The following is a 14,341-nucleotide window of genomic DNA, read 5'->3' on the forward strand; positions in this document are numbered from 1 at the left end:
TTGACAGCGTTGACTGGAATACTCTCTTTCAAATTCTGAAGATGTAGTTGTTGTTGTTGTTGTTGTGGTCTTCAGTCCTGAGACTGGTTTGATGCAGCTCTCCATGCTACTCTATCCTGTGCAAGCTTCTTCATCTCCCAGTACCTACTGCAACCTACATCCTTCTGAATCTGCTTAGTGTATTCATCTCTTGGTCTCCCCCTACGATTTTTACCCTCCACGCTGTCCTCCAATACTAAATTGGTGATCCCTTGATGCCTCAGAACATGTCCTACCAACCAATCCCTTCTTCTGGTCAAGTTGTGCCACAAACTTCTCTTCTCCCCAATCCTATTCAATACTTCCTCATTAGTTATGTGATCTACCCATCTAATCTTCAGCATTCTTCTGTAGCACCACATTTCGAAAGCTTCTATTCTCTTCTTGTCCAAACTATTTACCGTCCATGTTTCACTTCCATACATGGCTACACTCCATACAAATACTTTCAGAAATGACTTCCTTACGCTTAAATCTATACTCGATGTTAACAAATTTCTCTTCTTCATAAACGCTTTCCTTGCCATTGCCAGTCTACATTTTATATCCTCTCTACTTCGACCATCATCAGTTATTTTGCTCCCCAAATAGCAAAACTTCTTTACTACTTTAAGTGTCTCATTTCCTAATCTAATACCCTCAACATCACCCGACTTAATTCGACTACATTCCATTACCCTCGTTTTGCTTTTGTTGATGTTCATCGTATATCCTCCCTTCAAGACACCATCCATTCCGTTCAACTGCTCTTCCAAGTCCTTTGCTGTCTCCGACAGAATTACAATGTCATCGGCGAACCTCAACGTTTTTATTTCTTCTCCATGGATTTTAATACCTACTCCAAATTTTTCTTTTGTTTCCTTTACTGCTTGCTCAATATACAGATTGAATAACATCGGGGAGAGGCTACAACCCTGTCTTACTCCCTTCCCAACCACTGCTTCCCTTTCATGTCCCTCGACTCTTATAACTGCCATCTGGTTTCTGTACAAATTGTAAATAGTCTTTCGCTCCCTGTATTTTACCCCTGCCACCTTCAGAATTTGAAAGAGAGTATTCCAGTCAACATTGTCAAAAGCTTTCTCGAAGTCTACAAATGCTAGAAACGTAGGTTTGCCTTTCCTTAATCTTTCTTCTAAGATAAGTCGTAAGGTCAGTATTGCCTCACGTGTTCCAGTATTTCTACGGAATGCAAACTATCTTCCCCGAGGTCGGCTTCTACTAGTTTTTCCATTCATCTGTAAAGAATTTGTGTTAGTATTTTGCAGCTGTGGCTTATTAAACTGATAGTTCGGTAATTTTCACATCTGTCAACACCTGCTTTCTTTGGGATTGGAATTATTATATTCTTCTTGAAGTCTGAGGGTATTTCGCCTGTTTCATACATCTTGCTCACCAGATGGTAGAGTTTTGTCAGGATTGGCTCTCCCAAGGCCGTCAGTAGTTCCAATGGAATGTTGTCTACTCCGGGGGCCTTGTTTCGACTCAGGTCTTTCAGTGCTCTGTCAAACTCTTCACGCAGTATCGTATATCCCATTTCATCTTCATCTACATCCTCTTCCATTTCCATAATATTGTCCTCAAGTGCATCGCCCTTGTATAGACCCTCTATATGCTCCTTCCACCTTTCTGCTTTCCCTTCTTTGCTTAGAACTGGGTTTCCATCTGAGCTCTTGATGTTCATACAAGTGGTTCTCTTATCTCCAAAGGTCTCTTTAATTTTCCTGTAGGCAGTATCTATCTTACCCCTCGTGAGATAAGCCTCTACATCCTTACATTTGTCCTCTAGCCATGTCTGCTTAGCCATTTTACACTTCCTGTCAATCTCATTTTTGAGACGTTTGTATTCCTTCTTGCCTGCTTCATTTACTGCATTTTTATATTTTCTCCTTTCATCAATTAAATTCAATATTTCTTCCGTTACCCAAGTATTTCTACTAGCCCTCGTCTTTTTACCTACATGATCCTCTGCTGCCTTCACTACTTCATCCCTCAAAGCTACCCATTCTTCTTCTACTGTATTTCTTTCCCCCATTCCTGTCAATTGTTCCCTTATGCTCTCCCTGAAACTCTGTACAACCTCTGGTTCTCTCAGTTTATCCAGGTCCCATCTCCTTAAATTCCCACCTTTTTGCAGTTTCTTCAGTTTTAATCTACAGGTCATCACCAATAGATTGTGGTCAGAGTCCACATCTGCCCCTGGAAATGTCTTACAATTTAAAACCTGGTTCCTAAATCTCTGTCTTACCATTATATAATCTATCTGATACCTTTTAGTATCTCCAGGATTCTTCCATGTATACAACCTTCTATCATGATTCTTAAACCAAGTGTTAGCTATGATTAAGTTGTGCTCTGTGCAAAATTCTACCAGGCAGCTTCCTCTTTCATTTCTTAGCCCCAGTCCATATTCACCTACTACGTTTCCTTCTCTCCCTTTTCCTACACTCGAATTCCAGTCACCCATGACTATTAAATTTTCGTCTCCCTTCACTATCTGAATAATTTCTTTTATTTCATCATATATTTCTTCAATTTCTTCGTCATCTGCAGAGCTAGTTGGCATATAAACTTGTACTACTGTAGTAGGTGTGGGCTTCGTATCTATCTTGGCCACAATAATACGTTCACTATGCTGTTTGTAGTAGCTTACCCACATTCCTATTTTCCTATTCATTATTAAACCTGCTCCTGCATTACCCCTATTTGACTTTGTGTTTATAACCCTGTAGTCACCTGACCAAAAGTCTTGTTCCTACTGCCACCGAATTTCACTAATTCCCACTATATCTAACTTTAACCTATCCATTTCCCTTTTTAAATTTTCTAACCTACCTGCCCGATTAAGGGATCTGACATTCCACGCTCCGATCCGTAGAACACTAGTTTTCTTTCTCCCGATAACGACATCCTCTTGAGTAGTCCTCGCCCGGAGATCCGAATGGGGGACTATTTTACCTCCGGAATATTTTATCCAAGAGGACGCCATCATCATTTAATCATACAGTAAAGCTGCATGCCCTCGGGAAAACTTACGGCCATAGTTTCCCCTTGCTTTCAGCCGTTCGCAGTACCAGCACAGCAAGGCCGTTGTGGTTGTACCTACGGTACGGCTACCTGTATCGCTGAGGCGCGCAAGCCTCCCCACCAACGGCAAGGTCCATGGTTCATGGTTCTGAAGATAGCGGGGGTAAAATACAGGGAGCGAAATGCTATTTACAATTTGTGCAGAAACCAAATGGCAGTTGTAAGAGTCAAGGGTCATGAAAGGGAAGCAGTGGTTGGGAAGGGTTGTAGCCTATCTCCGATGTTATTCAATCTGTATATTGAGCAAGCAGTAAAGGAAAGAAAAGAAAAGTTCAGAGTAGGAATTAAAATCCATGGAGAAAAAAGAAAAACATTGAGGTTTGCCCACGACATTTTAATTCTGTCAAGACAGCAATGGACCTGGAAGAGCAGCTTAACGGAATGGATAGTGTCTTGAAAGGAGGATATTAGATGAACATCAACAAAAGCAAAATGAGGATAATGGAATGTAGTCGAATTAAATTGGGTGATGCTGAAGATATTAGATTAGGAAGTGAGACGCTTAAAGTAGTGAAGGTGTTTTGCTATTTGTGGAGCAAAATAAGTGATGATTGTCAAAGTAGAGAGGATATAAAATGTCGACTGGCAATGGCAAGGAAAGCGTTTCTGAAGAAGAGAAATTTGTTAACATCGAGTATAGATGTAAGTGTCAGGAATTCGTTTCTGAAAGTATTTGTATGGAGTGTGGCCATGAATGGAAGTGAAACGTGGATGATAAATAGTTTGGACAAGAAGAGAATAGAAGCTTTCGAAATGTGGTGCTACAGAAGAATGCTAAAGATTAGATGGGTAGATCACATAACTAATAAGGAGGTATGGAGTAGAATTAGGGAGTACAGAAATTTGTGGCATATCTTGTCTAGAAGAAGGGATCGGTTGGTAGGACGTGTTCTGAGGCATCAAGGGATCACCAATTTAGTATTGGAGGGCACGTGGAGGGTAAAAATTGTAGAGGGAGCCCAAGAGATGAATACACTAAGCAGATTCAGAAAGATGTAGGTTGCAGTAGATACTGGGAGGTGAAGATGCTTGCACAGGATAGAGTAGCATTGAGAGCTGCATTGAATCAGTCTCTGGACTGAAGATCACAACAACAGCATGAAAAGTATAGATTGCTACTCATCATAAAGATGCCAAATTGAGCTACAGACACGCACAACAATGCTACGCATGAGCAAGCCTTCTTCAGAAGGGGAAAAAGCCACACATTCATAGAAGCAGGCACACCTGATGCACACATGACCACTGTCCGGCTGCTGTGGCCAGAATGAATTTCTTGCATTGAACAAAAGCAGCAGTGCAGCGTGGTATGCGGAAGGATAGCAGGGTGCATCTGGAGGGAGGAATGAGTGCTGTCTGGTGGAATATGCGAGCACTTGATGACAGGAGGATTAGGGAGTCAGGCACAACATTGGGAGGCTGGGTGGGGGTTGGGGAAGAGAAGCTTGAGGACTGAAAATGGAGAGGAGCAGAGAATGGGGGAAGACTGGTTGGTGCATTGACAGAGAACTGTGTGCACGCAATGAGAGTGAGGTGATTTGGACTGTGAGCTAGTGATAGGAGGGTGAAGGGACGGTTGGAAACTGTTGGGTAGAGGGTGAGGGAGCAGCATATTACTGTAGGTTGAGGGCAGCCTATTTTTGGGAGTGTATAACGTGTCATAAGGAAGAGTTCAGAAAAGTTGGTGGTGAAGACATAACTGGTTCTTGGAGGTGATGGGTAGTCTGGGGGGGTATGTGGGGATGTGGCACGGAAAATCTGTTTGTGGACTAGCTCTGGGAGCTAGCGCCTGTGTGTGAAAGCCTTTGTGAGACCCTCAACATACTAAGCAAGGGAATTCTTGTCACTGTAGATATGCCGCCCTAGTATGAACTTTTTGGTATTGAAGGTAAGACAGCTGTCAGAATGCAGGTACTGTTGGTGGGTATAATGTTGGCAGAGATGTGGATGGAGCCATCAAAGGGGAGATGGTATGAGGAGTACAAGGTAAGGTGGATGGCAGAGAAGCTTTGAGGTTGTGAAGGAATGAAGACAGTGTGTCTTGAGCCCCGAGTCCAGGTCATTAAGATGTCATCATTGAACCTGAACTGGACCTGGGGTTTGAAGTTTTGGGAGACTAGGAAGGTTTCTTCTAGACGGCCCATAAACAGGTTGGCATATGAAAGTGCCATGTGGGTGCCCTTGTCCGTGCCACAGATTTGTTTGTATGTTTTCCCTTCAAACCAGAAGTAGTCATTTGTTGGGATAAAGTTAGTAAGGTGTGTGAGTAATGAGGTAGTGGGTTTGGAGTCTGACAGACATTGGGAAAGGTAGTGTTCAATAGCGGTGAGATCATGGGCACGAGGGATGCTGGTGTATAGGGAAGTGGCGTCATCAGTGACGAGTAGGGATCCAGGAGGTAAAGGGTTCGGTTCACATGGCTCTGAGCACTATGGGACTTAACATCTGAAGTCATCAGTCCCCTAGAACTTAGAACTACTTAAACCTAACTAACCTAAGGACATCGCACACATCCATGTCCGAGGCAGGACTCGAACCTGCGACTGTAGCGGTCGCGCGGTTCCAGACTGAAGCACCTAGAACCGCTAGGCCACTCCAGCCGGCTAAAGGTTTGGGGATGGTGGAGACTCGGTGCAGGAAGTGGTTGGTATCTTCAATTTGGGAGGCTAGATTTTGGGAAATTGGTTGGTGGTGTTGGTCAACAAGGGCTGAAATTCTTTCAGTGGGAGCACAATAACCAGCTACATTGGGGCATTGTTGGGTTTGTGGATTTTGGAGAGTTTTTGAAGGTTGGTGTGCTGGGTGTTCTTGGGGTGAGGAGGGAAATGGTTTCAGGGGAGAGGTTCTGGGAAGGGCCTAAGGTTTTAAGCAGGGATCTGACATTATGTTGGACTTCAGGAATGGGGTCACTGTGGCAGAGTTTGTAGGTGGAGGAGTCAAACAATTGGTTGAGGCCTTACGCTAAGTAGTCACTTGACTCATAATGAACAGAGGTGGAACCTTTGTCTTCAGGTAGGATGAATATGTTAGGAAATAATTAGAGACTGTATGGTTGTCCTTTATTTTGCTGAAAGGTTGTTGTTCTTAGGAAGGGGCCTGCGGAAGAAAGGTGATGCCAAGTGTAGATCTACATCTACATCTGGATGGCTGCTCTGCCAGTCAGACTTAAGTGCCTGGCAGAGGGTTTATTCAGCTACCTTCACAATAATTCTCTGTTATCCCACCCTTAAACAGCACCCGGAAAAAATGAACATGCATATCTTTCCATGTGAATTCTGACTTCCTTATTTCATTGTGATGATTGTTTCTCACTGTGTAGGTTGGTGTCAACAAAATATTTTCACATTTGTAGGAGAAAGCTGATGATTGAAATTTTGTGAAAAGATTCCACCGCAACAAGAAATGCCTTTGTTTTAATGATGTCCACCCCAAATGCTGTATCACGTCCTTGACACTCTCTCCCCTATTTCTCGAGAATACAAAACATGCTGCCCTTCTTCAAACTCTCTTTATGTACTCTGCTATCCTATCTGATAATGATCCCACACCGTGCAGCAGTGCTCCAAAAGAGGACAGACAGGTTAGTTTAGGCAGTCACTTTAGTAGATCTGTTGCATCTTGTAAGTTGTCTGCCAATAAAACTCAATCTTTGGTTTGCCTTCCTCAGGACATTTTTTATGTGTTCTTTACAATTTAAATTGTTTGTAATTCTAATTCTTAGGTATTTAATTGAATTTGTGACCTTCAAATGTCATTGATTTATCATGTAACTGAAGTTTAATGGATTCCTTTTAGCACTCATGTGGATAACCTCACACTTTTCATTATTTAGGGTCATTTGCACCGTAGAGATACCTTATGTAAACGATTTTGCAATTGGTTTTGATATTCTGATGACTTTACTAGACGATAAATGATAGCATCATCTCTGAACAACCTAAGACGGCTGCTAAGAAACAACAGGGGGCCTATAATATGACTTTGGCAATGCCAGAAATCACTTCTGTTTTACTCACTGACTTTCTGTCAGTTAATATGAACTGTAACCTCTCTGAAAGGAAATCACAAATCCAGTAACATAACTGAGACAATATTCTATAAGCACATGATTTGATTTCAACGCATGTGTGAGGTATGGTGTCAAAAGCATACTGGAAATCTGGAAATACGGAATCAGTTTGAAATCCTTTGTTGATAGCTCTCAGCACTTTGTATGCGTAAAGAGTTGTGTTTCACTAGAACGATGATTTCTAAATTCATGTTCACTGCGTGTCAACAAGCCATTCTCTTCGAGGTGATTCATAATGTTAGAACACAATATATGTTCCAAAATCCTGCTGCGTATTGACGTTAATGATATAGGTCTGTAATTTAGTGGATTATTCCTATTGCCTTTCTTGAATCTTGGCGATACCTGTGAAACTTTCCATTTTTTGGGTATGGATTGTTTTTTCAAGTGATTTGTTAAGTATGGGGCTATTGCAGTAGCATACTCTGAAAGGAATCTAATAAGTATACAATCTGGACTGAAAAACACGCTTTTATTAAGTTATTTAAGTTGCTTCACTACTCCAAAGCTATCTACGTTTAAGTTACTCACATTGAAATTTGTTGATTCAAATTCTGGGGAAAATGTGCTTTGGCTTTTTTGGTGAGGGAGGTAAGGAATTCCTGGACAGTGACTATGGTTGATTAGGTTTGGGTGGGGGAGGGGGGCTTGGTTGGATGGTGATATGAAATGGGAGAGGCAGGGTTCAATGTTGGGATTCGGTTGGCTTTGATTGGAGGTATTGGTGGCAAAGAAGAGATTGCAGGGATTGGGAAAAGGAGAATAGGTCTTTGACGAGACCAGCATGGTTAAAGGTGGGACTAGGTCTGAAGATGGGGCCTTTGTATAAGACTGAAAAATTTGATGAAGATGGTAACAACATTGTACCAACATTTTCTGAAGAAGGCTTTGGCCAAAAGCTCAATTTACAACAGTCTTTTTGTTGTGCCTGTCTTAAAATCAATTTGTCATCTATGTGGTGAGTAGCAATCTAGTGTTTTCATAAGTTTTAAAGGCTAAAACAGTATGCTAATATAGAAAATGAATAGAAACTAACTGTTGCAGGCAGCATGAAATTATTTTAAAAAAATTCTTAGTAACTGTGTACCAAAGTTCAAACAAAAGTACAGGAAAAAGTGCCCATATATGCGTTAGCGGCCGTTGATGAGGCTGTACGTATGAAGCAATGAATAATCAATATCAATGAAAATAATCAATTTTTGTAAATATAATGTAAGTGGATGCAAAAACCCTCCTAGCCAAATGGTTGCAACATTGTTTTACATCTTTTTACTTCAGTTTCTGCACCACAATATAGCAATAGGCACACATTCTGTGATTCTTTGCTGCCCTTTGGCAAGTGGAATATCTCCTTCCTGTTTTCTGTTTAAAATGTCATAGAATTTTTACGGTAATAGTTACAGTCAATTACATGAAGTTTGTATGTAAGTTTCCTGCTTACATGAGAAGACAACTGTTGCCACAGTTCAAGATAAGTTTTCCCATTGCAGTCAGTTTCTCGTACAGTATCTGGCTACACCCTAAGAGTAGGTATTACAAACACCTTATTCCTCATCATGTACCATACTGGAAGGGATATGCCAATTAATACATGAAATAAACTTAATGTTGTATTGTATACCATGTCATGCTCAACGGTAGTCTCCTTTTGCACACCCAACAAAAAGAAATAGAATAAACACACACCTGCTTCTGACTTTCAGCCAAAGGGTCAAAAGTTTGTTGGGAAATCAGCATGTTTAAGGGCTTGTACACTCTCATCAAGAAGGATCACAAACTGCTTCAAAGTAATCTTCATTATATTAAACTGATGCACTGAGTTTTAGATGCATTGCTACATGTCTGAAATGTTTTACTTGACACTAAAATATGGATGCTACAAAAATGTAACTCTATAGATATAATCAGACATATCAAAATGTTTCCTTGCCTTTTCAGGCCACAGAAGATGGTGTGGCATGGTTCCCATCCATTGGGTGAGAGAGCTATGGATACTTATTGTGATGCATGGCACTCTAGCAGTACAGATAAAGTGGGACTGGCTTCATCACTGTTTGCTGGCCGGCTTCTGGGGCAAGAGAGATTCTCCTGTAACAACCGATTTGCAGTTCTGTGCATTGAAGCTACGAGCGAAGGTGGAGTGCGACGACGAAGAGATACAGGTGACCACGAGAGGACACTCTCTGAGGACGATTATTATGAACTGTTAAAAGATATTGATAAAAAACACCACCACCCTCAATAGTCAGACCTTGCACTGTAACATGTATAGCGGTTCCTCGTGTTATTTCTTGTCGACCAGCTGAAGAAATATTTTGCTTTCTTTGGTTTCAGATTGTCTGATTGTTATCAGTAACAAATTTATGTTTCTACAATGTGACTGTAATTATTTATTGCCATGTTAATTTATTTATAGTGATGTATAGTAGTTTTCATAGCATTAACACAAACATTTTTATGTTTATTTTTTTCAATTGTACATGAAAGTCATAGCTTTGTAAGTGGTATCACATACCATGTCAGTTAATTTAATACAAGACGAAGAGACTGTGTCATTTCATGTGAAATGATAAATGAGAACAAACTAATTAATCCAGAAAGTGTTTAATATTTTCAGAGATATTCTTTGTACAAGATGCTAGAGGAAACACGTTTCTTACTATAAGAATGTATCATTACTATCTTAATTTTACATTGTGGTACAGTAGCTAAAAGTTACCATAAACATTGCAAAATAATGTCATGATAAAAGTGAGCTGACTTGCATACTACAGAAATCGTTTTTATGTAACATAAATAAGCAGATAGTGTCAGTTGTGTGTGAACTGTGTCCTGTGTGGCCTACATTTTGTTTAGAACATACACCTAATTGTGGTGTACTGTCACAAATGGAATACTGTTAAGTCTTCAGTGTTCTGAGAGTAAGTAATTTTTATGCGCCAATGAAGGGCAGTACAAATAACATCGCTCTGTGCACAAACATAGTGTCTAACTGGACTCATTGCTATGTTACAGACTTATCTTTCTTGGTGTGTTGATTTTTTATTCCATTTAACACTGTTCTGATCTGTATACACATACTTATACTCAAATAAAAAAATCTGTATCTATATATGTTTAATAAGAGCCTTTCATATTTAACTGGTTTTAACATAAATTTCAAAATATTTCTCTGCTGTCACTCAGTTATTTGTGTAAAAATCTAAGGTGTGCTATAAGATTTCTGAGTATATCTTTCATAATCTAGAGAGCTTTGACTTTTCTATCCTGTTTATCTTTCCTCATATTATTGTGTAATGTGTGTGTAATAATTATTTGTATTTTCACTTATAATGTGACTGGGTAAAATTGTGCCATAAACTATTCAAACTATGCATTTTAATTAATGAAGTAATGAAATTGTAAGGCTGAGTCATATTTCACGTTTGAGGATTGCTGTGTAGATTAAATTAACAGTTGCAGTAGGAGCATTGGTGTAAAGATGTGATTACTGCATGTGCTACAACACACAAAGAAAATAATGATCACAGATGTGTAAATGAAAGCAATAATGCATGCAGAGTTACCTGTCAGATAACAATTCCATTTTAAGGTAATGACAATACACTACATAATATGTATGATGTCCATTATTTGGCTTTACCAAGAAATTGCATGATGAAACATTACATTGACGATTGTATTGTGCCAATGTTTTGTATGTTTCAGTTTTCCTAATTCAGTCCTCCCTATTTCATAAGAGGTATTATATTCTTCTGATTGTGTGTGTGTGTGTGTGTATGTGTGTGTGTGTGTGTGTGTGTAGCTGCTATTATACTGTTGTGATGGAAGTTTACTTATTACATACATCATTATTACTTATTATCACATCATAACTTTTGTTTTTACCGTCATCGAAACTGCACCACTGTTTAAAAAAATCTTTGGAACAATGTTCTGTAACAGAAATACTTCGTTTCAGATCTTGAAATAGCGTAGAATTCTCTCATCAATAAGAAATAACAGTGCATAGAAATTATGATGGTACAGATCAAGTGTAAACTGCAGATACTGTGGGTAATATACCAAAGCTCAATTTATTTACTGACAATGAGAATGAGTGTATACTTAGATATTGTGCATGTTTGTTTGATGTATTTATTTGTGATACATGGTAGATATAAGTAGAGTTACATGAAGTATACAAGTGTATGGTTATTATAGTTTTAAATTAATTGTCTTATATTAAAGAATAATTTTATTGGATAAATTGTTTGTTTTGTGTAAACTGAAGTGAGACCTAACTATAAGCAAAAACTTGTTTCAGTTTTGTAAATTTTTATGTATTTTGTACAGTAAGAGTTATATTGTATAATTTTTCTTGAATCTGTGTTAAACAATAAACAATGTAACTCATGATTCTGTAATGTCTTGCCATATGAAAGAAATTAGCTGTTGTTTTTTGACGCATTGGTAACTGTAAACTCACCTCTATTTAAAAACTTCAAGACTGAGCACATTTAACATTCCTGTAATACTTTGCTATCGGGTTTCACTGGGTGTCGGCTTGCAACATTCAATTGTGTTATCGTACGTCTGCAGTGCCTGGACAGTGTTGTTATTGTTTCCGTTGGTGGGGCATTGTGCCTATGTACAAGTCTTTGAAAGCAATAGACATTGATCTTGCTGGCCAGTTCAATAAGCAGCAGATTATTGGTGGTCCAGATGTCTTTCGTGGACTGAGAATGCAGTTCAGCTGTGTTCAGAGGCAGTACACGGTTTACCTTCGCTGTTGTGTGGGGGAACTGTGCAGACTACGGTGGCCTTGAAGCTTTCCCTGATGCTTTCCTTCCATAAAAAAGCAGCATTCGAGTAGCTTTTACATATCACAGTGTGAAACGAACACTCATTTAAACAATCAAAAGATCATACAAAATACTGCAGATTATGTAAACATAATCTTACAATTCTTCCTGATATCTTTCAGGTACAGTGTAGCACATTGATTACAGATTCTGTATCTATATGGCTCAGTACATGAAAAATTTCTCCATCAGTAGCACTGTCAATAAACTACCTAAGCAGTCACTGTTGTGTGTTTAATGTCCAAACAACAATGAGAATGTTAGACAAACTGTAATTACCACTCTTAAAATTGTGTGTAGCAAATACTGCTTCATACCTGTGCACACTTTCATGAAGATTATTGATATCTTCTGCAATAATATCAGCAGTTCTGAGACTGGTGCTTTTCTAATTGCAGTATGTATTCCAAGCACACTCCAGATAAATGCAGTGAGAATCAGTTCCAGTACCTTATTTCCCATGGCAGTCAAGTTGTAACCTCACCAACTGAGCTCTATGGTGAGAAATGTTGTCATCTATAAAAAGTAAATAACTACAATAGCACCAGCATGTGGTAGTTAGCTGGTGATATATATGTTTGTCCTGTGTATCAACTCCACTGTTAATCATGATGAAGATGGAGTGTGTGTCAACATGTACTTCAATTCCATACATACTGCTGATCTACAAATAAGTGAATCCAATATCTTAAATACTATAACAATGATAGGTAAGTATTTTATTCCCTTACACTACATATGCTGCAATATTCTACATAAAATTTGACTGTGGAATAGGCATTGAGATGAAAATATTTTCAGTTTCCTTTGGCAGCTAAGTTTCCTACCTGGAAGTGATTTTGTGTCAATAGCCAGGCACTGAAAATTTTTGTTGCAACACAATTCATCCTTTCTTCCGACTGAATTGAACTGAAAGAAGAATAATGAAGTTCCTTTTGTATTCCCACCTACTATTGTAATGTGTGCATTATCATAACATTTTAATGTTGCTGAGTACCTGCAGGAGGCCCTTAGCCATTGCAGTACTTCTTCCTTTCCTGTGCCGTAATCTCACTCTGTGACTTCATCTTTTCTCAGACATGGCCTGCAGAACAGATACCTGTTTGTTGGATATTGATTGTGGCTTTTCCCCACTTTGTTTATTTAGTTTCCACCATTTATTTTGGTTAACTCATACTGGTTCCCCACATCTGGGTTTGACATCCACATTTTCAAAACTTTTACGGAAATGAAGGCCATATGGGGAAGATTCTCAGTACACAACATGGTAGTCATTCCGTGTGGGGGTCATCAGATACAGTGATATATTGAGGGATAGGTGCCTGTCTACCTGGAACACAGGGACTCGAGGTAGAAGTGATAAAGCCAGGTGGCCATTGCCCGTGGGGAGAGCCCTCATTTGGAGCAAGTAGATATCTCACACAATGAAAAGATAAAAGTTATCAGCTGGTGTCGGTCAGACTCTGGCATCCACTTCAAACATAATTAAATGCTTCACTGCAGATCATGATCTTTCCTCTCTTGGCCACACTATGGGAGGGAAGTGAAATCGAGCAAAATGCAGAAACTTACTCCTCTCTGTTTCTGGGTTGCACCTGAACTGATGAGAATCCAAAATGGATTCTGAAAACATCAGCTGTGTGAAACCCAACTCACATTTTTCTCGCACGGCATACTGAAAGTCTTGGATCGAGCCAGTCAGGTAATTGCAGTATTTCTCGATTTCTGAAAAACATTTGACTAAATACCACATCAATGCTTATTATAAAAAGTACAATCGTGTGGGGTATCAAGAGATGAGGATTTTTTTGGTAGGGATGACACATCAAGTTATTGTGGATGGAGAGTCATCGAAATATGTAGAGGTAACTTCGGGTATGCCCTGGGAAAGTGTGTTGGTGCCCTTGCTGTTCGTGTAGTAGATTAGTGACCTTCCAGACGATGTTAGTAGCAATTTCAGACTTATGCAGTTGTCTATAATGAAGTACTGTCTGAAAGAAGCTGCATAAATATTCAATCAGATCTTGATAAGATTTCAAATTGGTGCAAAGATTGTCAACTTGCTTTAAATGTTCATGAATGTAAAATTGTGCCCTTCACAAAACAAAAAGATGTAGTATGATATGAGTGTAATATCTGAGTCACAGTTGGAATTGGCGAAGCCATAGAAATACCTGGGTGTAACACTTCGTAGCAATGTGAAATGAAATGATCACGTAGGCTCAGTCGCGTGTGAAGCAGGAGGTAGACATGAGTTTATTGGTAGATTCTGGGGAAATGCAATCAGTCTACAAAGGAGACT

The 14,341-nt window shown here is 39.4% G+C and overlaps 1 protein-coding gene across 1 annotated transcript in view; it reads left to right on the forward strand.

Annotated features, from left to right (window-relative positions):
- LOC126176012 (collagen alpha-1(I) chain-like) overlaps positions 1-11,555 on the forward strand; it is a 1,061,651-nt gene extending 1,050,096 nt beyond the window's left edge. The window contains exon 26 of the mRNA XM_049923130.1: positions 9,134-11,555. Coding sequence (XP_049779087.1) covers positions 9,134-9,440 — 307 coding nt within the window. The 3' untranslated portion in view covers positions 9,441-11,555. The remainder of the gene's footprint in view (positions 1-9,133) is intronic.
- Positions 11,556-14,341: the final 2,786 nt, after the last annotated feature.

This window comes from Schistocerca cancellata, chromosome 3 (genome assembly GCF_023864275.1).
Source record: "Schistocerca cancellata isolate TAMUIC-IGC-003103 chromosome 3, iqSchCanc2.1, whole genome shotgun sequence".
In the NCBI taxonomy this organism is placed as follows: Eukaryota; Metazoa; Arthropoda; class Insecta; order Orthoptera; family Acrididae; genus Schistocerca; species Schistocerca cancellata.